This window comes from Saccostrea echinata, unplaced genomic scaffold (assembly GCF_033153115.1).
Source record: "Saccostrea echinata isolate AGI-Se365-2 ecotype Australia unplaced genomic scaffold, CSIRO_AGI_Sech_v1 ptg000011l, whole genome shotgun sequence".
In the NCBI taxonomy this organism is placed as follows: Eukaryota; Metazoa; Mollusca; class Bivalvia; order Ostreida; family Ostreidae; genus Saccostrea; species Saccostrea echinata.
The window spans coordinates 188,968-215,580 of NW_026889760.1; the positions used below are offsets into that span (position 1 = coordinate 188,968).

The window sequence follows — 26,613 nt, forward strand, 5'->3', positions numbered from 1 at the left end:
GGTGCGGATCCAAGGTAAATGTGTTTATTAATTATAGCGTGATTTGTCAATTCCCAAGGCCAAATATTTTGCTTATAGATATATATTAATGAAAGTATGGTATAAAACTTTATATAAATGAATCTTATTTCATTCTACAGATTATAGAAATAAGGAGTCCCTAACATAGCCTGCAAAGTCTTTGGTTGGCAATCTTTTTCTTGATGAATAGGCTATTCTCAGCATTGTTCAGCAAGGAAAGTAATTTTAAAATCTTGTAATGGGGGGGGGGGGGTCGGTTTATTCAGCACCCAAAGGCGTCGGGACCAAGGAAGGGGATAGATGCTAGTAAGAAATGCATGTAAACCTCGTCACGTTTTTTTTTTTTTGGGGGGGGGGGGAGGGGGTAGATTTTAAATTGTGTAATATAAACAGGGTTGGAATTTTGCTAACTGTATGAGGTACGATCCCTTTTTGTTGGATTACCCCCTCAAGAAGCCATTATTATCTGATTTAGTAGTGGTAAATGTTCAAAGTAGATTCCATGGCAAGACAGAATGGACTGAGGAAAAAAGGTTTTACTGTAATTATATATAAGGTTTTCTCATTTACAAGTAAAAAGTTTAACACAAAAGTAAAACACGCGTTAAATTACTGTTTGAAAATCAAAGCGAACAATCTCTCCTATATGTATGAGCGTACATGGTACGCCAATGGTCTCCAAAGAAGACAAAGTTATTTTATTCTCAGAGCTGACTTGTTCTGGAGTAGCCGACAAACCTGTAAAACAGCACAAAGTTTCGTTCAACCAGACGCTCGGCTACCTCACTTTCTACCCAGAGTTGTCGTTCCCCGCTACGCTCTGTCAACGCTTGTTATACAAAATTCTTGGAAAATTTGTAAATGATTAAAAGTTGTATCAATAATCGTTTTTAATTATATTTGTTATTGGAAAACAGGATTTATTTTAAATTATTACACTTTAAAAGGATTTTTAAATTAAGTTTTTAATTTTTTCTCCGCAAAATAGTTCCCTAAAAACTGAGAAAATATATCGTTTTGAGTGATTATAGATTTAAAATAAATGATAAATTATCATCTTTATCGATAATTACAATAATTAATTACCATTTTACTATCAAATTTTCACTGTTTAAAACTTGTACAAGAATCTTGTACAACGAGCGTTGATGGAGGTGTTGGGAGCGTTACGAAAGACAACTCTGGATAGAGAATGTCGGTTACCTCCGTAAATCTATGCTTGGAGGAGATTTACCAGTTTACGGAGAACAGCCGAGCATCTGGTTGAACGACACTATTGACTGATTGTCAGCAAGAGGACAAAATATTATGTGACAAATAAGTAATGGGCATGCATAATACTTATTTACAATAACAAAAAAGTAACTATCTGATATTAGATATAAGAAACTAAGCATGAACTATAAACCCGAAATTTATTGGGAATATCACATATGAAAATATCATATCTTTTAATAAAATTGATCTACATGCTACAAAGGTTATCTTTTTACATTAAAGTAAAGGTCCCATGCTTTCCGGACTCGAATTCTTCTCGTCATGAAATAAGTAAATGTCATAATCACAGCTCCATACTTCAGGGCTTCGTATACCTCATAATTCTTCTCTAAACTGTGAAGAAACCAAAGGAAAATTTACTAAAAATTAAATTCAATTGATAGATTTAACAAATTTCAGGCATTTAAATTTAGAACTGTTTATATACCCCCTCCCCCATCCCGTGAAAAACCCACACAATGATCTAGTATACTATACACATTTTTTTTTTTTTACATTTTCACTTTACTATTATTTTATAAACACTGTATTTACAATCAAAAAGATATTTCAATACAATATATTTTTTTTACCATTAAAAGTCCTTCATCTTTATACAATTCATGCCTACTGGGGCCAAAATAAAAAATACCTTTGTTTCCCCTAACGCGACTGACCCACTTAAATCGTGCCGACTGAAAAGTTTTTTAATAAGATTATTCAAATACTTTTTTTTATTGTTTATCAACTTTATAAAATATAATTTAATCAAAATCCGGGTTTTTTTTTTAAATCAGAACGGCGGCTTTTCTTTTACTCATTTGGCGCCTACAACATGTGGCCACAGAAGATTAGTTCGTGTTATAAAACAACGGCGATTTATCAATCTTAATATATTTTATCTTTAACTTATTAGAATCCTACACTCTTGAAACATTTCGTGAATTAAATATACCATGACTAGGGAGTGTTAAGATGGTATTTACAAATGTGTCTTCTAAAATTAACGTACGTAGTAAGCATGGCAAAGCCTGTCTCAGGGGCCCACCTTGTGTATGCATATCACTGCATTTCTTTCGTTTCAATCTAATAAACACTTCATGTATGATTCTATTTATACTATAAAAGATCATAGGAGTTGAAAATGTCTTTGTATAATTATTTCATCTTGATGAATAAAATTCAGATGTCGTTTCTTCATTCCTTTTATTTAATGGGGTAAATTTCGGGACTAAAAAATATACTCGGATGGCCTCTGGTTGAGTATCTGGGAATCTTGTCTTTTTGTAAAAATTCAATTTCAATAAATTTCCGCTGGCATGAGATATTTCACAAGTTCAATATTTGTGAATTATTTTAGCATACATTTTACTTTTAAATTTCATTTGTATGATACTTGGTTTAAAAATCGGTTTCTTTTGTTATTTCTTATTTATAAAGATATTATTCAATTGTTCAGAATGTATTATCAAAACTGCATAAAAAAATAATTTACCTACCTACCTACCCAACTTGAAATTTTAGGGTAGGGTTAGGGGAAACAAAGATATTTTTAATAATGGCCTGGTACATCATGGACTCATGGAACATACTGGGAGAACTTACCTAGCTATTTTATCAACATCTAAATCAGATTTATTCCAGTTATCTTTGATGCCATCTAGATGTTCCATTCGCACTATACCCACCACAGTTGGCGTTTTATCTAAAAAGGTTTGCAATGAATCTATAAACAAAGCCCATAAATTATACAACATGTCTATCTATATGTACATGTAAAATCTAAATAGATCATAATCAATAATGATGTTATACATTATCAATTACATTTACGAAATCTGTAACACTTTTGTCAGTTATAGAAACACTGTACTTTTTTTCATGTTCAAAATTGATGGATAAATATCATTAACAAATTCACATATGTAGAATATTTGACATATTACATGTACATACATACATAATCATAAAAAAATCATAAATAAAATAGGAGTTGACCAAGAATCCAGTACATGCAGTATCATGATGCATTAATATATTGGAATATTATCAAAGTCCACATCAAAAAAATTCCGTGAAAAAATTTCAAGCCTCTTGTAATAATTAGTATTATATCTTTCATCCCCTCCCTTTTTTGATAGAAAAACATGGAATGAATTGAAGATCTTACTTAACTTACTTAAGTAGATGGAAAAGTTATAAGCACAGTTCGTTTAAACATTACTTTTCCCAGAATAGCCAGCAGATTGGAATTTCAGCCTGTAAAAGCTAGAGTACCTGGATTATAACTTACCTGTTGCACTGGGTTCTGCGGCTTTCTTCAGTGAGTAGGCTAAATACCTATCCCTATCACTGATAAATAGTCTCTTGAACACAGGTAAGGAGCTGAATTCCTTGTCAATTTCTTGCTGCCTGTAATCTTTGTTAGACTCCAGTTCATGTACATCCTCTGGGCTGTAAACATACAAATATATGTACACAACTAGTAAACAGAACCTTGAGTAATCTAGAAGATGCTTCACAATGTTTACTTGCTGGATTATTGTTCGTACAATCTCAAACATGCTTACTTGTTTTGTGCTATCTGTAGCCTTCTATACAATACACACACTTACTTGTTTTGTGCTATCTGGAGACTTCTAACGATACAATACACATGCTTACTTGGTTTGTGCTGTCTGTAGCCTTCTATACAATACACACACGTACTTGTTTTGTGCTATCTGGAGACTTCTAACGATACAATACACATGCTTACTTGGTTTGTGCTGTCTGTAGCCTTCTATACAATACACACAGTTACTTGTTTTGTGCTATCTGGAGACTTCTAACGATACAATACACATGCTTACTTGGTTTGTGCTGTCTGTAGCCTTCTATACAATACACACACGTACTTGTTTTGTGCTATCTGGAGACTTCTAACGATACAATACACATGCTTACTTGGTTTGTGCTGTCTGTAGCCTTCTATACAATACACACACTTACTTGTTTTGTGCTATCTGGAGACTTCTAACGATACAATACACATGCTTACTTGGTTTGTGCTGTCTGTAGCCTTCTATACAATACACACACTTACTTGTTTTGTGCTATCTGGAGACTTCTAACGATACAATACACATGCTTACTTGGTTTGTGCTGTCTGTAGCCTTCTATACAATACACACACTTACTTGTTTTGTGCTATCTGGAGACTTCTAACGATACAATACACATGCTTACTTGGTTTGTGCTGTCTGTAGCCTTCTATACAATACACACACGTACTTGTTTTGTGCTATCTGGAGACTTCTAACGATACAATACACATGCTTACTTGGTTTGTGCTGTCTGTAGCCTTCTATACAATACACACACTTACTTGTTTTGTGCTATCTGGAGACTTCTAACGATACAATACACATGCTTACTTGGTTTGTGCTGTCTGTAGCCTTCTATACAATACACACACTTACTTGTTTTGTGCTATCTGGAGACTTCTAACGATACAATACACATGCTTACTTGGTTTGTGCTGTCTGTAGCCTTCTATACAATACACACACGTACTTGTTTTGTGCTATCTGGAGACTTCTAACGATACAATACACATGCTTACTTGGTTTGTGCTGTCTGGAGCCTCCTACGCAATACACATGCTTACTTGGTTTGTGCTGTCTGTAGCCTTCTATACAATACACACACTTACTTGTTTAGTGCTATCTGGAGACTTCTAACGATACAATACACATGCTTACTTGGTTTGTGCTGTCTTCAGCCTTCTACACAATACACATGCTTACTTGTTTTGTTCTGCCTGTACCCTTCTATACAATACACACGCTTACTTGTTTTGTTCTGTCTGGAGCCTTCTTATGATACAATACACATGCTTACTTGTTTTGTTCTGTTTGTAATCTTCTATACAATACACATGCTTACTTGTTTTGTTCTGTTTTGAACCTTCTATACAATACACATGCTTACTTGTTTTGTTCTGTCTGGAACCTTCTATACAATACACATGCTTATTTGTTTTGTTCTGTCTGGAACCTTCTATACAATACACATGCTTATTTGTTTTGTTCTGTTTGTAGTGTTCTATACAATACACATGCTTACTTGTTTTGTTCTGTTTGTAGCCTTCTATACAATACACATGCTTACTTGTTTTGTTCTGTCTGTTTGTTTGTAATCTTCTATACAATACACATGCTTACTTGTTTTTTTCTGTTTGTAGCCTTCTATACAATACACATGCTTATTTGTTTTGTTCTGTCTGTAATCTTCTATACAATACACATGCTTACTTGTTTTGTTCTGTTTGTAATCTTCTATACAATACACATGCTTACTTGTTTTTTTCTGTTTGTAGCCTTCTATACAATACACATGCTTACTTGTTTTGATCTGTCTGTAGCCTTTTATACAATCTTCTTGCATAAGTTATCCTCTCCTTAACACTAGGAATCCCCCAGGACTTCACTCCCAGAATCTCTTCTGGAATATCAGCTAAGTGTAGTTTACAATTTGGAATCTTCTTAACCTGCATGGTGAGGACATAAAAAATCCTTTATAAATTTTTGGAACTTAATTCATAGATTTTTCCTTTGACAAACTCCCAGCTGATTGCAAAAAATATTAATGAGTTTCACCCCCTCCCCCCCCCTATTTTTTTACATTAAAAAATTTTTTCGACATAAACCATTTACTCATTTTTTACATTTGTATTACAGTGTATATAGAATGTTTCCCTCCATCATGAAAATCTAAAGTAACTGTTGCGGATGGATTTCGGACTGACAAATCTGGAATAAAAGTTGTTCTGAATAACACTAGGTTTACAGTACTTATTGGCTTGAAGGCATTTCATTTACATCTATTACATGATAAGATATGCTTTTGCAGAAACTGTTGACAATCAACCTGACTTTATATTTGCATTTTTAAAAGAATTGTTGATTGCACACCATTGTAAAGGACCAAATCAAGGCAAAACTCTTCAACTGCTATTTCAAAAAGTATTCATTGAAATATTTAACCAGAACTTTCAAATATAGCATTTTTGGATAAAAGAATCTACATGTAGTTATATAATTATTTAACCAAAACTTTCAACTTCTGCATACTGGCACATTAAACCTTGGTACAATTAATATTGAAATACAGTGGCGCCTCGTTTATCCGGACGCCTCTGTCCCCAACGAAATCGTCCGGATAAATGAATCGTCCGGATAATTGAATCACATCTCAAAAAGCACTCTCTAAGCATGTACATTGTATATATGCACATTCTTGTTTCAAATATGACAGCAAAGAAAAAAAACTTTTAAATTATATTTTAGTTTATTGTTTTAAAAGCAGTAATTGATTAGAGAAAAAAATATATTAAAATGTAATTTACACACACACAAAAAAAAATGGATGGGCAATTTTATGCTGAGGCCTCCTATTTTTATTCGCCTTCTCTTTGGCCTGTGACTTCATGGGCTGAGCAAATTTTGATCTACATTTGTTTATTTAGCCATATATTATAATTATTGAAGCTCATATGATATGACAGAACTGTTCAGCATCATCATTAAAAAATAACCCTGTATATTCCCCGTATATTCATTACACAGGGTTACTTTAAAATTAACTGCAAGCTTACTCAGACAAAGTATTAAAAACATTCGTAAACACAAGCCATCTTCATGATTATCAATATTTTTTTTTCTACAGACGCTAAGTTTGAATTTCGATCATTAAAAATACCTTGATAAACGTAATCAACTTCTGTACGTAACGCCAGTTTTATATATCTTTTCTAAAGCAATGGACGTTTGTAAACGGTAGTACATTAAATAGAGATATTTCTTCAGTTATGTACCTTTCTAAACTGTCTTGTGGGGAAAAAAGCGTTTCAAATACATTTACGTTTTTAGAAATGGAAAACAGTATTTTAAACTAACGCAATCAACATGATAAAGAGCATTACGAAATCGCTCGTTATTTATTGTTCATTTTATTTACAGCTCCTCAAAATTCTCATGAATTTACCAATGTATATACGGTTAGCAATATGATTTTGAACAGATTATTATTTAATTAATGCACAGTATAAGCTAAATATTAAAGATAAACGTGTGATTGAATTAGGGTAAACACACGCTAATTATAGACGCTATTGTTTGTAGGTCACAGGTAACCGTCTTCAAACTGACTGCATGGCCAATGTTTTTACAACAATTAACATGAAAGCAAGCGAAGTGTGAAAAAGTCGTTTCTTGAAAAATTACCGTCCGGATAAACGAGTCATTTTTCAATGAACTATTACGTTTGTAGTAGAAATTGACTGTCCGGATACGGAACGCGAATTTCCGGATTAATGAGACAAAATAACGTGGAAAAAATCGGTTCCCCAAAAATATCGTCCGGATGGTGAAGCATCCGGATAAATGGCGTCCGGATAAACGCGGCGCCACTGTATATGACATGGTAGTGCTGAAATAAATCTTTGAACTTATATTTTGGTACCATCCTACATAGAATGTTCAATCTTTGTTAAAAGCCACTTGTGACGTCACTCTTTTGTTTGAGCACTCCATTATTTTTCAGGAATGGAGAGTTGCAAATTACATTGAAAACGGTATTTGCTATGTTCAAATTCTCCTACCCATGCCTCTTCCAGGGAAAGAACTTAGAAAAATTCATTAGTTTATTTTCATTTTAAGAAAAAAACCATACTGGTACCGCTGTGAATTGATCCTGGTACCCTCACCATGGTAGTCAGACACTCATCTCACTACGCTATCATAGCTGTTGACAGATGGCAGATTTAAATTTCTTTATAACACTTTACTCGCCTCACTCTCTCTATATATATTAAAGCTATAAATACTACTAATATGTTAAATATATATTTATTGTGTACATTTTATATATTTTTTTATTATATATTAACAAACAATAATAACTAGCATTTAAAACAGTGGATTTTAAGTGGGTTAATATACTCGTAGTGCTCCATTCCTTTAAAGCAATGGACCTCGGCCCCTTCGGGGCCTTGGCTCCATTACTTTTAAGGAATGGAGCGCTACTCAAACATTAACCCTTACATGTTGTCCTATGGAGTATGGACCCAGTTTAACAATAGAGTTTTTCTGCATTTTTGTGTAAAATAACAAAATAATCAAAGGCTTGGGAAGATAACTAAAAAAGATAACTAAATTCACTTGAAAAATCCTAAAATGCAAACAAACACCCAAGAAAACTATCCTCAATAAATTTGCTATAAATGACCTAAAATTATCTGGATTTTCTTACCTCAGTGAAAGCTTGTCTGAGATCTGCATCAGATGACAGCCCTGTTTGCTTGGATTTCAACACCTTCTCTTTGAAAAGCAGTGCTGATACAGGTCCATTCTGCAAAAATATATATTCATGTCATTCATTTTATAATCTTAATACTATAACATTATATATTGCTCGGAAAGGAAGGGGAAATAATCTGAGCTTTTCTTCATTTGCTTGAAATGTTATTTTTGTTCATGCACGATGCTTCATGGTTTGAGAAATTTAATTACTCTAATAATTTTTCAAGTGGATTTGATTTAATATATATAAATGTATTATCTGACTTGTTTTTAGCTACGTGCAGCTAACTTGTTTTCAACTACTGGTAATTGCTCATGAAATAATTAACCCTGAAAATTAAATCTATAAGTAAAATCTTATATTTCAAGAGTAAATTCTCCAATGTATCCATTTTCTTTCAGTGAGATATTGTTAGTATATGTTGAACAATGTTTTTTTTTTTTTTTTTTTTTGACAAAGAATTTAAAGAATACAAAAAAAAAAAAAATTAAGCCATGATTTGAGAAATGTGAAAGTTGGTAAATATCCAACTGCAAGTTTAAGTAAAACTAATCTGAAATAATTTTTTTGTGCTATCTTCAAGTATATGGATTATGGACATGTGTCCTAAGTAAGTAACACTTTTAAGGACAATTAACTATGTATAGACTTACACCACCAAGAGCTATAAATAACATTTTCATGTACAAAAATGCTGATGAAATTTGAAGATTTTTAAAGGCAGTTTCTTCATCCTGTTTTATATCATCTAGTCTGGTCGAACAACACTGCAAAGACACAACACTGGGACGAAGTTGTTTGATAACCTGCAAACAGATACCAAGCAAATTAGACAATGGTGAAAATTTGCAGCGATTTAGCATACAACTATATTTGTGTATTTTTTTGACTACATTGTAGATCTATCTATAAGCTATCTTTTTTAATATTTGAATACACATCATTAAATGTTCTACAACTGACCTATAAAACTAATGCATGGCTTTTTACAATTTCACCAATAAGTTTGAAATTCCTTAATATTGGTGACCTGCTTATCATAAACTCATTTCACATCAGCCTGTCCACACCAGCTGCAGAAATGTGAGAAAGAAAAATAGATGTGCGCAAACCAGAGATCTCCGGTATATCTGTCCAAATTTTCTTTTAAAGGAGATCGCCAAAGTTCTGCAGCTACCTAAGCTGTATCTTTCAAATAAGAACATTTTTAATCATCAGATTCAGCAAAGTTGTGTATATTTTTTTCCTAGAATTTTAAACAATGTAGAGGAACTTCTCCAATTAATAGCTGAAGCTCTTGTCTCTTATATTGTTGTTAGCAGCAATCGAATATCCAAAATATCTTCAAAATTGCCTTATTTAATATACTAGAGTGAATGTGCATGTCTATATACAGCCTAGTCCACTTAACAGTTACAATAATTTTCTTCATAAAATTTTTAGATCATTTTTACCCAAGTAAACCTACTACATGTACCTTTAACCTACTGCATCTTCACAAGCATAAAATCATATGCCCTAGAGCAAAGACATTTTTTTTTGCTGCATATTGATAATATAATCATTTGTAATATGTAGTCATAATCATCAGGCCATACCTTTGATACATTATGCAGACATTTTGTACAGAATTCATTAGTTCCCAGTAAATAGACTCTGCTTCCCCATTCTGTGGTCAATACTTCACAGTTCTGTGGCAGTGCTTCTGATTCAGGAACTTTTGGTGCTGCAATACTTCCATTCTGGTCAGCTGCCTACCAAAATAACACAAGCATATCTTGTGCATTTCATTCCGACCTTGATTTAGGGAAACTGGGAAAGGACTAAAATAAGCCGTGCCTGCAGCCCAATCCCATTCCCTTTTGTGTGGCTTATGTAACCTTTGTTACTGGTTACTAACCATTACAACTGAACATAAGTGAAAGGAAGCTGGACTTGACATATAGAACCTACTGGTTTAAGAGGTTCTTTGATGAAAATTTTGTCATCATGCTCCATCAATGTTTTTTTTCTTTTTTTTTTTCAAAACTCAATATGACAAGAATTGTTTAACTTAATAGTAATGATAACAAAAACCCAGAGTTCTGGGGTTAAATGTAGTGATAATTCCATCAGCTGTCCATTCCAGATATAATTTGAATTGATGGATGATAATCATGATGTAAAATATCAGAATAAAAAAAAATTATTATGAACTCAATGATAAAATTAACAACCTTATTGACCTTTCAATTCTATTAACTTATATTTTTCAATATAATATATATTTTTTTCAAGTAATATTTTTTAACGTTATAAGCTTCAGTGTGCATATTTCGAATTTACTCTGTCGCCCTCAGATTATTTTAAAGGCAATTTAGTAATTTATTTATAGATTGAATGAAACTTAAAATATATGCCCTAATAATTAATAAAATGTAACAAAATCGTGTTCAGTACCTTGGATTTCTTGAAAAACATAGAGAATAAGTGTTTAACCCCTGTGACAGCACGCCTTAAGAGAAAAATAATTAATTTTAAAGTACATCGAGCCCGATTTGTATTCGTGTCCCGCTCCAAGTCTTGCGTCGATTTTAGCTGTTAGAACAACCCCCCCCCCCCCCCCAAAAAAAAGAAAGAAGAAAATCTGCATTTTTAAGTTTAAAGCTTGCATTGTAAATAAATATTCTTAAAGTTTATGAATGAAGAAAGTGTGTCTGGGCAAAACAATTGTTTTTTTTTGTTTTTTTTATTTTTAGAACTGGTTGAAATATATGGAATTCCATAATACGACAGCCAACTGCTTACTGCCAACTGCTTATACTGCCACTGCGCATAGATTATATTGTCTGTTTTATTATCTTTAATATCTTTAATACGCATGCTTAATTGAATAAACCCTATGATAGATTACAATAATAACAAAAATTGGCGGATTCAGGAATTTTCAAACAGTGATCGAAGGCAAAGAAGGAATAAATAGGAGGAAAGAGTATTCTCTCTTAAATACAATACATCTAATTCCATTATTTCCTTACAGGCAAATAATTTAATAGATTTTTTGAGGGGGGTGGGGTGGGGTATTAAAGAAAGAAAAATGGGGGTGGGGGTTAGTAGGATCTTGGGTTATATTTGTTGGTATATGCATTTATATCAGAAATACTAATATAAAAAAATCTTAAAGGCCTTTTACTTTACTCTATGTAAAAACAGTTGATTTCAGGCAAGGAAAAGCAAGTTCGGGGGGGGGGGGGCGCACAACCCAACATAATTCTCTTGACAATTAACTGAAAAAAGTCACAGGCGTCTTTATTGAAGGTAGAACTACTGTATATAGATATGTAAGAAATTTAGTGGTTACGCCCCCACCACCACCACCACCACGAATGTTTTAACAGATCTAACATTAGCCATAAAAATGATTTACATACACTGTAAGACACATATAAAAATTCCCACACGTAAGTACTTTTCCTAGGGTAAAAAGAAACACCAACAGATATTACAAGATATTTTAAACCATGCAGGCAAGTTATTTGTTATTATAACTTTCAGTAATATTTAGTATATACCAACAAATATTACTCGAGACTACGAGAGCCAATAGAGCTCATTTTCGGAGGTAAAAAATATATTTTTCGCGGTATAACGCAAAACTTTCGCGAATGAACGCGTAACTTTAATCGCGTTATGACGCGAAACTTTCGCGAATAATCGCGTAACTTTCGCGTTATAACGCGAAACCTTCCCTGTAGACACTTGCCTAAGTTTCCATTTTCTTTTACTTTAATGATCTAGTTTATTCGTTACAATGAAAAACCAAACACTATTTTGAACTTGGATTATCACAAGCTGAAATTTTATGTTTTTCACGCCATTGAATGTGTCTTTCCTCTTTCTAAATCTTTTTTGCCGTCACATTTTGTCTTTCTCAACGCTGTTCAAACATTTTCAAAGTCTCTGCGAGTTTTTCCAAATTGAAACTTTCGGGAAAATGATCCCCCTTTCCGGTGTAACGACGAAAAGTGACCCCCGTAGAATATTGACCAGGGGGTCAAATTTATACGTAGAAAAATGATCCTGGGCCAATATTCCACGACAAGTAGGGTCATTTTTCGACCGTAGAAAACCCTTCCAGGCCGGTAATTCTACGACTCCTCTCACGCTGAAAAATGACCCCCATAGAAATCTGACCCCCTACTTTTTCACAATATTATATAATAAAACCTGTTAAAAAACCTTCAGAAATGAGATATGATACACATTAATTTTTCCCCAAGAAAATTTCAACATATGTTACATTAAAAGTTTAGACTTGATCAAGTTAAACTTATCTATAACAGTCTGTTATAGATAAGTTTAACTTGATAAAGTCTAAACTTTTAATGTAACACATACATGTGGACGGGTGAGAAAAGAAAAAAAATATTTTGTTTTCTGGCAAACATTTTTTGAAAGTTGGCCTGGGCTTGTCTCCAAATCATGCACTGCAGTTATAGAATTTCTAACATGTTTTCTGCGTACCTCCTTCCCCAGTCTTTTCATAATTTAAGGAGGAATGCCAAACCAGAATTTTATTTAATAGATCTTTAAGACATCCCTTTTAAACTATGGTTGCAGCACTGAAATACTGATATTAGCATTTAATACGAAATTTTGTGTATTTTTTCCGAGAAAATGAAAAAAAAATGTTTTATTTGCAAAGATGCTTATTAAAAAAATCAAATTTGTTATAAATCGTAAAACTCTTTCACTCATGTACACAACCTTTCGTAGACCCCAATTAGAATATGCTTCCTTGGTGTGGGGTGGATGTAAAGTAGGGGTTAGCGAAAAATTAGCTCTTAACTCTATTAGCTTCTAAAGATGCACTATACTTTGAAACTGGATGGGAACCATTGTATGAAAGAAGAAAAAATACTAGGTCAACTACAATAACCAAGTTCCTGAATATCTAATTGATATAATCCCAAATTTGCGTTGTAATTCATCAAGTTACAGTACGAGAAATTCGTATAATTATAACATACCTGAATGCAGTTTGCAAACATTTAAGTCAACTTTCATCCCCCTTGTTATTGACGAATTGAACTCATTACCTCTTACTGTAAGAAATTCTTCTTCATTGTCTATCTTTAAAAAGTCCATTTCTTACAATAAACCTATGCCACCCTCTTATATCAGTTACGGGATTCGACGCTTAAATATATTACATACAAGGCTTCGACACAACTGTGTGTTTAATAGCGATCTTTTTCGATGTGATGCAATTTTGAGTCCCCTATGTTCTTGTGGAAGAGCGGATGATACTCATCATTATTTCTTTTCATGCAAAAAATATACAGAGGTCAGAAAAGAATGTTTTGACTCATTTCTGAGAATGGGAAAATTGCATACTGTTGATACTCACACTTTACTGTGGGGAGATGAAACGCTAAACGATGTTGAAAATGAATATCTATTTTCCATTGTACAAACATTTATTAAAAAGTCAGGTTGTTTTGGTTGATACAATTATTACTTTTTACGAATTCTATACAGCTTGTGTATTAAATAAGAAATATATTAAATTGAATATTGTTCCTCTGATTATTATGTTTTTCTGTGTTTATTTAATTTAAGCTTAAACCCATATATGTAAATATGTTTGGTATAATTTATATGTAGGGAAAGGGCGTATTAAGTTTTTTTTTTTTTTTTTAAGAACTTTTGCCCAATCCCATTTGTAAAGTTAATAGACAATAAAATACGTTCAAATCAAAGATGTTTTATGGTTTAAAATTTGCTATTAATAAATGCATAATATGAATGTCTAATAAAATGTGTACAGAGAGGTTGGATAGACATTTTAATTTTTTAAAATTAAATATTATTTATGAATATAAAACACAAAATTTGTAAATATTTTTTATACCTATGGATAAAATCTTCATAAAACTAGTCACAACTAGGGAGAATATGTTAGTCAATCATATTTTAAAAAGAAATTGAATTGAATTTGAGAAATTTTAGGGAAAATAATTATTTTAATATTTGGACCAATCCTGATCAAAATTAAACTGATCCCGATCAAAATTAACACAGAATAGATAAAATAATATTATAATTTGCTGCCTTCTTTTTGTATTTACCACTAAGAATTCTATTTGATTATCAAGTTCAATTACTTTTTAACCTGTATTACACCTAAAAAACATTTTCATTTTCTCTGAAAAAAAAAAATGCAAAAAAATTCGTATAAAATAATTAAAAGCTAATATCGGTCTTTGAATGCTGAAACCTTAGTTTAAAAGGGATTTCTTAAAGATCTATTAAACAAAATTTTGGTGTGGCATTCTTCCTTAAATATCGATCGGGATTGGCCAAAATTAAAAAGAAAATATTTTTTCTAAAATTTGGCATTTTCATTTTAATTTATTTTTAAAATATGATTGACTACCATATTCATTCTAGCTGTGACTTGTTTTTTGAACATATTATCCATAGGTTTCGAAAATATTCGCAAATACTGTGTTTTATTTTCATAAATAATTTTTTAGCAATTAGAATTAAATCTTACTTCAAGTGTTTTACAATTTATAAACTTTATCTCTATAATGTTATGTACAGTACATGTAGATTGAGGATGGTTCCTATGCGCGACAGAGGCAACTGTGGTACAATTTTTTAAGCCCACAATTTGCTTGACTTTCTTTTTTTTTTGGATTGAATGGCTCAATTACTTGAGTGAATGATTTTAATTTTCCCAGAGTCTTTGCTAGGACCTGTAATAAGGTGAACATTTACTCAAATTACGTTGATAGCCCAAAGGTTAATCATTTAACACTGTCCATTCAAAACCGTTTAGTACATGTAGAAATCTATAGTTAGCAGAGTAGAACCATTCAACAAGTAAAGATTATACATAGTTTTATTAAGAGTACGTATTTGAAAAAAACACCAAACGAACGTTTATATGCAATAAGAAAATATGAAATGCCGGGTAATCCATAGGGCAACGAGTGAGTCATGATGCAAGTGCATTTTGGTTAACACTGAAAGCAGCGACACGATGTCTGAACAAGATAAAAATCATGAAAATATAGTAAACTGAAAGCTTACAAGGGAAAAGGATAGTGAATTTCAAACCCTTATTACATACTAGATCAAATAAAGGATATTTATAAACCTCCTCTCTGCATGAGGATAATTTAGGGCATTAGCCGCACATCTATTTTTTATAACGGTACAAAAAAAATATCCAGCTTAGATTTCAAGCTGAAATATGCTCCTTGCACGTTAGTAAGCAGATATATATTGTTTTCCAAGCGTATACAATTAAATGCGCAAACATATAACGCAATGAACAAATTGTGAAACAAAAGGGAAGCAGTATTTTCTGTTGTTTGAAGTTATCGCCCTTATAATTTTAAATTACATTCATTTATTTGCAAAAATAAACAAATTTGCAAAATCCAATTTAAAGTAAAAAGATCAAGAATAAACATTTTATAATTTTTTTTCTACTAACAGTAAGAATTTTGTCTTTATTCTGGAATAAGTAATTTTTCCATTAATTTTATTGTAAATAACTTTAAAACATCTACGTATTATGCATATATAGTTTTTTTTTTCACAATACATAATAATAAATGAGTCAGACGGTCCCAAAAAAAAAAATAAAGAGAGAGGGAGATAGTGGGGAAATAGTAGAGAGAGAGTGGAGGGGAGGGAGAGGGGGAGTGAGAGGGGGGTGGGAGAGAGAGAGGGGGGTGGGAGAGAGAGAGAGAGGGGGAGGGAGAGTGAGGGAGACAGGGGTGGGGGAGTGAGGGGGAGGGGGAGTGAGGGGGAGGGAGAAAGAGAGGGAAAGTGGGGAGAGAGAGAGGGGGTGGGGAAGGGAGAGAGGGAGGGGGAGAGAGAGAGAGAGATGGGAGAGAGAGAGAGAGGAAGGGGGAGAAAGAGAGGGGGAGAGAGAGAGAGGGGGTGAGAGGAGGGAGAAAGACAGCGGGGAGGGAGGGAGGGAGGGGGGATTGAGGGGGAGAGAGGGAGAGGAGGGGAGAGAAAGGGAGGGGAGAGAGAGGGGGTGGGGAGAGGGGGAGAGAGAGGGAGACATGGAGGGGAAGGGTGGGGGAGGGAGAGAGAAAGAGAGGGGGAGTGAGAGAGAGGAAGGGGAGAAAGAGAGAGGGGAGGTGGAGGGAGAGTGGATAAAAAGAGGGGGGAAAGAGTTGGGGTACTGAGAACTGAGAACTTTTTCTCGTTATCTCTGATATCTGTTAGAAATGGATGCAGACAACAATAAAAGACATAATTATCAAGATTAATTATCAAGATTAAGAAAAAATTTATAAAATCGATTTAGGGACATCTTACAAACAAATCACTGCATAAATTGATAATATTAATTAATATTTATCTATACATGATATTTCAGTTGCGGATCCAAAGGGGGAGGGGGATATGGGGGCTGCAACCCAACCTACCATTTGATTTTGGTAAAAATAAAAAAAATATAATTAGATAAGCATTGTTAAAAAAGTTAGAAGAGATGAAAAAGAGAGTTATGTATACATATCCATGTAAATGGAATTTTCAGAATTATTAAGAACTTGTTCTGTATTATGAAGTCGTTCAAATATTTCGATGTCTTTCGAGTTCATATGGAAAACATTTTTTCAACACGTTTTAGACATCGGTTCATTTAAAATGAAATAGAAACCAACCATTTCTTTTTGTTATAATAAATCGGATATATAAACAACAAAATATTGATAAAAAGTTTTCATATATGGTAGATTATATATTTGGCTTCCTCAACAACTACGTATAAACAATGCTTTAATTGATTTAAAAAATACAAATATACTCGTATATTGCTTAAATTGATTCTACTCGTCGATTTTAATCTCAGAATAAAAAGAAGAAACAATTATTAAAGATTCCACTTCATCTTTTTAAGAATAGATGATATAAAATAATTGATACATATTATACTTGTACATGTACGTGCAAAATATAGAATAATTTTTAGCATATGTAATTAAGCAATTTCTTTGTTATACATGGATTCGTATGAATACATCAGAAATTAATACATAGTGTTCATGTAATCCTCTCCATAATTTTTATCTTGGCCATGATCTATATACAATATCTTTTATTACAAAAACACCGATGCAATCTTAATATCAATGCGTGTTGTATTAAAACGTATGTCTCTCAACTTCCCAGAATCAAGAAGCTTGAATCCCTGGACCCCCACCAAGGCTCTTCCCTGTACCCACTGGAAGTTTCAAGGTGGCCACAGATACCAGACCTCCCTATAATTTGGCTGGCTTTTCCAATGAGAATGTAATATTAAGTTATTATGTTATGTTTAGGAGGTAATGTGGTTGTGAATTAGAGATGTAAAATCGGGTGTCGTTTTAAAGCCTTATGCTTAGGTTTTCTTCTCTGCGCCTAATACATGTACGTCGAGTATGAAGAGAGTTGCACTTGTGGTATGTTGTACATAATTATGTTTAAGCACCGGTAATGTTGTTGCATATTCTGAGTATTCCGACAAGGAACTTTCTGTGTGTCTACAAGCAATTTCTGTATTAATATCACATAATCTTTTTTTCTCGAGTGACGCCATAAACCACTCTGACAAAATTTTATTCTATTTTTAATTAAAGATTGTGCCTTCAGTGACACACAATTATTAATAAAAAGATACGTAAGTTTATAAAATTTTCTTAGCTCTTGAAGATCCCTGTTTATCTATTTGTCGTTGGGAATTAGGTGTTATTAATTTGTAAAATGAATCAAACTTTCGGGAAAGGGTGCAAAAAAGTATTCTCCGAAAAGTGGGGACACGCCCCCTGCCCCTTACTACTAATAAGTGTTTGTATACACAATGTATATACAAATAAGAACGAAATGTTATTATCGAGTTCAATAAAATATATACGTATCATTCATATTACTTTTTGAAACGTTCCTTTAAGTGAAAAGTCCGCAGTCCGAAGTCAGTTGTCGGGTGTCTGAGATTCCGAAAATGTTCAATAGTCAAAGAACATTATTATAGCCTTGTTATGTTTTCCTTTAAATGGGATAAACCACCTTGTATTATTTACGTAAAGTATAGTAATACCTTTTAATTTTGTTATTTAAACTTTAAAGCTTTTAGAAATGAACACTTCATATAATAAGACTTCGTGATTTTAATGACCCCTATGTATTTGTTTTACAAAGAATTTCTTTACGAAACCATATTTTATTAAAAAATGACAAGGTCATTATTCTACGGTGTCATTTTTCTACAATCACACGGAGAAAAATGACCCAAAGGCCATAATTTCTACGAAAACGTGGGTCAATTTTCTACGTAGAATATTGACCGGGGGGATCAAATTTCTACATAGAAAAATGATCCCCGGTCAATATTCTACGAAGGTTACTTTTCGTCGTTACACCGGCGTCATTTTTAACACGCTCTATAGAAGTTGAAATAAGATTAAGGTATTCAGTGTATAATGAATGGATTCTGAACAATTTTTAATCATTTTAAACTAGTTAAAAATGCATTGCTAGATAACAATGATAGGGAAATGAACCAAATTCATATGACTGATAACATGAAAAAAGTTGGTCATTTTGCATCTTATGCAAGTTTTTGAAGAGTTATCTGCCCTTGACAAAAAATTAAAATTTTAATTTTGTCAAAATATCTGTTGTAAATGATTTATTTTATTTCATATTTTAATAAAGAGAGAGTTTATGCAAATTTTCACCGAGAGATCTGTATGAAATTCAAATTACTTTTTACAATATCTTAATATAACCTGCGCTGCCCACAGACTTCAATATAAAATTCAAGGTGAAATTTATTTGATAATAATCAAAATTTTGTAAATTCCTTTGGTGGAGTATTTTTATTTAATAACACCTTCAAAATGCTACCATGATTAAAAATATCGGACCATTTATTTATTAGGTACAAAATATTGTTATTATACACTGAATACCTAAAGATATCAGAAATTTGACAACAATGATCGAGGTAAATTTGTATATTTTTCGGAACAATTGTGTCACATCACATGAGTATCCTAATGTGAAATTTATATGACAAATTTTGACTCACTTTTGAAATACAAAATCGTATTTTAAGATTGCGCGACGTGGTCATGTATAGGGAGAATATTTTTGAGAAGTTCATGACGCTATGTTTTTGACGTTACAATATTGTTGAGTTTGCTTCGTGGGTACCAAACATGTAGATTTTAAAATTAAATAACATGAATCTATTAAATCACATGGAATGAAACTTCACACATCAACAAAATAAATATTTTAACATATAATAATGTGCTCATTTTAAATTTTTTGAAGATAGTATAGCGAAGATTTACATGGTCCACGAACTTTCCGATATATATATATATATATATATATATATATATATATATATATATATATATATATATATATATATATATATATATATATATATATATATATAAAGAATTTCTTGGATTCAACGAGTGAAAAACAATAAAATCTTAAAAGAAATATTCATTTTATTAATAAGTAGGGTTTTAAGGTTAAATGCAAATTTAACACTAATCTATCCATTTTTCGCATCAATTCTCTTTAAGATCTTCTATAGAAATGTCATTTATAAATTCATAGAAGTCCCGGTCTGCGTTCATGTTTCTTATCTGTCAGTCAAGATCACAGGTTCCTGAGTAACATGACTATATATGTTTAATTTCGCGTTTATTCGCGAAAATTTCGCGTTATAACGCAAAAAAAATATTTTTTAAATCTGCGAAAATGAGCTCAATGGGCTTTCGTAGAAATTAAATGTTTTGTTTATAAGAGGAAATACTCCTTTTTCCGATTTACTCCTTCCTCGACTTTACAGTTTAAAAATTCCTATAATGTACATGTAAATCCGCCAAATTTTGTTATTATTGTAAAACTACGCACACTAACTCTCGATTCCCGTCTACATTTTCCATCCATTTAATTCAATATAAATGGCAATTTGGACATTAAAACTTGTTTGAATGCAAGGGAAAGTTCATATTTAAAGTACTTAATTTAAAACCAGTGACAAAAAGTTAATTGCTCTTATTTCCATCTCTTTTCATAAGGGGGCAGACAATTTTATCAATTGAAATCAGGCTGTAAACATCACCATTTTCAAATAGTCATGAAAATGAAAATGGATAAATGACTCTTAAATCTCACCGTATGTTTTAACTTATGTAAATTCAACATATGAGATTGATAAAGTGATAAAAGTACATTTTTTATTTGTTATCTCATTTGAAAGTAGTAATAAATGACTATTTTCCTGTTTTTAATCTTTAAACACGTGGATCCCTCCTGTAAAAAATTCCTGAATCTGCGCCTGGTTTTATGAAAATTCACATAAATATCAATAGAAATATGAACATTTATTCAAATATGTGTGACAGTTGGCAGTAAGCGGTGAGCAGTTGGTAGGAAGCAGTGAGCAGTTGGCAGTAAACAGTTGGGTGTCGTATATGGAATTCCAAAGAAATATGATTTCTGTTACTGTCAATTAAGACTAATACTGAATGCACAAAAAAAAATTAAAAAAATCAAATTTAATCCCTTTGCAATAAGTAATTTGTCTATGACTTCTAGATAAAAAAAAATCTTATGACAGGTATATATGGAATTCGAAGACATTTTTTGAAAGACAGAAAAAAAAAGAAAAAAACCCCCTATATTTATATGAACAAGAGGCTCTCAGTTTTATTTTTGAGTGCATAAGTACATGTATATTCAATTCAATTCAATTTATTGACATCACCATGTTGACATACAGTCAAAATAAGAAATCAAATGACAGATAACAGAAAAAAGAAGAATATTATAACATAATTACATGCAATTCAATTTTACACAATTCCTTATAGTCTTTGGGATTGTTTCCTCTGCTTAAAGCATTTATTTAAGTAGATACATAAACGTTTTGTAGTATTATAATCAAATGGGATCAGTACTTTATCATAAAAAAATATCACAATGTTGAAATCAAAGACACAGGACAGTAAAGTACGAAGTGTTTTTCATTTTCCACCAATAATTTACAAGCATAGCATAAACGTTTTTCTTTAGGGATTATTGGTTTACAGCATCTACCTGTTTCAATGAATAGTGAATGTGCACTGATTCTTAATTTTGTGAGCTGTGATCTTTCATGCTTTTTCAAAGGAAACTTTACGTTATCCTGCAATTTATAATCAGTACAGTTTAAGATTTTACTATAAAAAAATAAGGTTTTCCTGGGTTAGAAGATGAGATTTTGCTCAATTGTTCAAAGGTCATATCAACAAAAGTTTTATTTAACTTAAACCTCTAATCCTTATGGGAAATATTTAAAGATGTCAAGTTTAGTTTTTGTTGAAGACTGAAAATCTTGCTTTGCCATGAAATATAACCCTTTTTCAGAGCTAACTCTTTGTCCTCTTTGAAAACTGATACTAAAAATACATTATTATATGTGGTATTTGATTCCATATTTTTTAACCTGATATAATATTTAAACATGTTTTCATAACATAAATAGTAAAGTGGATAAGAACCTAGTTCAGCATTCACTGCTAAATTTGGTGCTTTTCTATGTACACCTAGAATATCTTTGAGAATATGATTTTCAATTTTTTCAAATGGAAAACATTCTGAAGATTTAATATTTAATTTATAGTCTGTGATCCATATTTTAGATCCATATGTTATAATTGGAACAATCATTGAATTGTATAGTTTAAGTAAAACTTGAACTGGAAGATTGTTATTTCCAGGTATACTTGATTTCAGTGCATAATATGCCTTTTTAGCATGGAAACACATGTCCTAAATATTTATATTGATCTGTTATTGGTACGATGTTATGCTTAAAATAAAATCCATACATATCATTCACTGATGCTTTTCTAGAGAAAATCATTGCATTGGTTTTTCCCATATTAACTTGTAACTCCCAATCTGTACAATATTTTTCCAAAGCATTCAGACAATGTTGAAGCCCAGATGGATATTCAGAAATTAATACTTAAGTCTTCAGCAAAAACATGTGTTTAACAGGCATTGAATCTAAATACATGTGTATACTGGTAAAGTATCCGAACTATATAAATATTCTAAAAAAAATCATCCCCTTTATTATCGTCACTTCATATATGTTGCAAGTTTTATTAAATTTGATTTATAGTGCTTTATATACCTGTTTGTGCCATACCTAATACATAAAAATACTTGCTGCGTTACGTTAAGCAAACTACAGAAATAGGATAAATATTTACAAAAAAGAAGAAAAAAAATGTGGACAGCATATCAATCTCCCTCATTCAAAAAAAAATATATATATATAACTACATGACAATATTGAAAACTTAAATTATTTGAAAATTGAACATGAGAGGAAAGAAATATTAATTATAACATTTTAGAGTTTCAAAGTTTACAATTCAAAGTTTATGTGTTTAAAAAAAAAACAAAAAAAAAAAAAAAAAAACAAAAAAACAAAAACAAACAAACAAACAAACAAACAAACAAACAAACAAACAAACAAACAAACAATTAAATCTCTATATGGTCGTAACCTGACATGCAGTCATCCAAAACTTCTTGATCATCCTAAGGACTCCTTTATAATTTTTTTTTGAAAATTTGACTATCATTGTAATCACAAAATGTGTCACTGCCATAAATCAGTACTGAAAGACGTATTACAGTGTATTTATAACTCACTTCAAACCTGCATGATTATTTTCATCCGTATTCATGGTATTAGGTTTCTCTTAATTGAAAGGGGGGGGGGGGGTGCTTAAACCCAAAGTGTAAATAAAACTAATTATCGGACTGTTGCCGTGTTGTATTAATTGACGACTGCATGTAGTGTGGGATTTGCATAGCCCCCCCCCCTTCCCCGATCGGTAATTTTCTTCTTTTTTGGTTGTAATCTTTTTTCCATGACTATTTTAGGTTTTGGGGTATTCCTTGCAATTCATCCTTCTTATTTTATTTTAGAATATGTATATGATTATCGCGTGAGCTATCTCAGAGAAAATTTCTTACGAAATAACAAAGTTTAGCTTGTTAAAGTTGCACACGTTTACTTTCACTTTCTCTTTTAAACTGTGTGTGTGCACAGAAGAGATTTTTTAGTCAGACATCGATTGCAAATCATTTGTGTTCTGCCCTTTTCATTACGCTGTCCATAAGTTTAGGACCCGAAAGACTGATTGCAGAATGAATAAGCAAAGAGAGACAGAGAAGAAAAGAATGAAAAATATTCAATTTAAGATGTTTACAAGTTTGGCTTTCCAGAAAGCCATAAATGTCATCTCTTTGGCTTCATGAATGTCACAGAATAAACAGTGGAATGTTACATTATTTTTTCAGCTATTACATGCAGTAGTATCGCTTTTGAAAAAAAAGGGGGGGGGAAATCGACGACTTATCTGAACAATCTTTGACAAGGGGAAAAAGGGGCTGTCCAAACTCCACATTTTCATTTCTTGAAAGGGAGGATTAAAACTTTTCCAACAAACATATTTTATATTATAGTACATTCCCATGGGATGATTTGACGTACCATACTGCAACAAAAGATGGAAGATGGGGCAAGGACGCGCCTTTGAATGAATATTTTTAATGTTTGGGAAAAACATGGAAGGGGGACGACCCTCCTGTTGCTACATGCCTATATTATTTTACTTGTTGTAAATATGCTTTATTCATTTTGAATATTTTTTGTACAATGTCTGTAAAAAAAAATCTAACCACTGAGTAATATTCGTAAAAATTAGATATAAAACAATTGTTCTGTATGAAGATGGATAAAACCTTAGCGTTTCTTTTGACTTTAGTTTGTAGTCGCCTACTACAACAGCAAAGCAGTTTTAAAGCGCTAACTTAAATTAATCCGAACCTCAATTATAATTTCCAAAGATTTTCCTTATTTTAAACGTATCCTCTGAAGTGACTTGGCTATCGAACCACTGGGAATATCAAGGAAAACATTGAGACACTCCTGCATCATATCCTTCTGCTGCCAATATGCAGATTCATGTGTTAACGCTATATTGTGTTTATATAATATAAGTACATGTACACGTATACGCTTGTGGGAAAATAGCATGCATAGAAAGGTTATAAAATTGAAAAGTTACCATTTAAAATTAAGTATTGGCACACTGAAAAGAACCTCAATCTACCAACATCGATTTTATACGCTGTTTCACGAGACACACATTTTATAATTTTGGCTTTATTTCAAGAATACGAGGAGTGATTTTTTTTTTATAACTTTTTTCCATTAACAAAAAAATGCAAATTAGAATTGCATAAAGAATTAAATTGATAAGTTGCTTTATTTATTAATCCTTAAAAAACCTGAGCCAGGTCAAGAAAATTGTGTTTTTCCTAAAACTTTTCCGCAGGAGTAATTTTAAAGAAAAAAAGAATAGTGAAGACATCCGAGAAAATACTCAAATGATTCTTTACTATTTTTATTCCAATGCCTGCAGCACTGAGCTACTTAAATCAGAGACATTAATTTATGTTTCTGCTTAAATTGTGCTTTTAGGTAAAATTTCTTTTCTTCGAAATTTATTTTTTTGAATAAGTTCTGTTTTATTTTTCATATACGGCAGTAAGTACATATAAAAGTTAAGTATTTGCCATTACATATACGCATTTAACGTGAATGTTTTCACTGTTTTCTTTCGTCAGTAAATCTTGGATCCACGCCTTGGCTTATACATTCAATATGCCACGTTTTGTGTATTTTGATCCCCGCGCGCTGACCATCGTTTCTGCTTCTGCCAAGTATTGCCCACAATCAACAAGCTGATTATTATGGCAAATTTGGTGCGCATGATATGACCAAAAATTAAAACTTTGAAAGGTTAATATTAATAATATTTCTTACTTATGGTTAGAAGATGATCACCTGAGACCTAAAGGTGTCAGGTGTATTCGCCGAGACTATCATTCCATTCTTTGATGGTCCAAGGGAAATAGGAAAACTTTTTACGCAATAACCTAGATACAATGTTTATGTGTATTTTGAAGACCACCACCCCAGCAGTCTAACCTCTATTATCCTAATGAACCCTGTGTAGTTTTACTTTAAGATGGACCATTTTGTAATAATAAGGCAGAACGCTCAGTTTTGTTTACATCTCTATATTTAGAAATCGTGTCATCGTCAGGTCATTTGCCAGACCACCAGCTTATCGATGCAATGGCAGCTTACACTAGGACTTCACTTCCGGAAAACGAACTTAATGTGTCATCTCCCGAGGGAGATGACAATAATTAATTACAGTGTCTTACACCGTATAGTAGGATATTTTATATTCTCCCTCACTATGTTCGTCCGAATATAAAACAATTATATTCTAAGTATGATAGTAATGAAAAGAACTCATATTTTAGGAATGGTACTCGCTATAACCTCGATTCAAAGGGTAAAATATTATGGTTATTTTATTTTATTTGTTTATTATTATTTACAATATATAATGTAATGGTTATAAATTTATATTCCCAAATTTTTAGATATAACACATTGATTTTCAACGTTGTCTTTTATGTATCCGTCCTTAGCAATGTCAGAACGCCATTTCCCGTGTTCTTTAATTAGTCTGTCCGGTAAATTGTTGTTCGCTGCGGCCGTTGCCCCACCACTACGTAAACTGTGAAGACAAAATTCTTTCCTGTTTAATCAAAAAGCTGTCAAAGCATCTAGAAAAATTTCCCTTGCTCTCGTGTACGAAAGAGGAGTATTTCTCACAACTAGCTTGTACACTTTCTTAGATCTAAAATAACTCACTGATCTAAAAATATATTGATCGGAATTGAAATTCAAATCAGCAAGCTTTATGTAATTCAGTAACCAAGTAACTGGACATGTGGAATGACCTGTTTTTGAAATTATAATATTATTTGCACGCCTATAAACATCGGTCTTGGAGCGTTCGACATTCACAATCACATAACTGT

General features: G+C 32.1%; 1 protein-coding gene across 1 annotated transcript; it reads right to left on the reverse strand.

Moving 5' to 3' along the window:
- Window positions 1-1,419: 1,419 nt before the first annotated feature.
- Window positions 1,420-11,127, reverse strand: LOC133184892 (traB domain-containing protein-like). Its single transcript, XM_061319966.1, has 8 exons — window positions 11,062-11,127; window positions 10,221-10,376; window positions 9,276-9,428; window positions 8,572-8,670; window positions 5,664-5,809; window positions 3,572-3,732; window positions 2,884-2,983; window positions 1,420-1,632 (listed from the first exon to the last, which is right to left on the reverse strand). Exons 1-8 carry the CDS (start codon window positions 11,080-11,082, stop codon window positions 1,503-1,505), a joined length of 966 nt encoding a protein of 321 aa, XP_061175950.1. The 5' UTR covers window positions 11,083-11,127; the 3' UTR covers window positions 1,420-1,502.
- Between the last annotated feature and the right edge of the window lie 15,486 nt (window positions 11,128-26,613).

Excerpts from the sequence above, each read along its gene's own strand:
- LOC133184892 (XM_061319966.1), bottom strand. The coding sequence starts at position 11,082 with ATGTTTTTCAAGAAATCCAAG. Across the intron at positions 3,733-5,663 it reads CTACAGACAGATCAAAACAA|CCCAGAGGATGTACATGAAC; the intron begins GTAAGCATGTGT and ends GTATGTTTACAG. Across the intron at positions 1,633-2,883 it reads GATGTTGATAAAATAGCTAG|TTTAGAGAAGAATTATGAGG; the intron begins GTAAGTTCTCCC and ends GTTTCTTCACAG.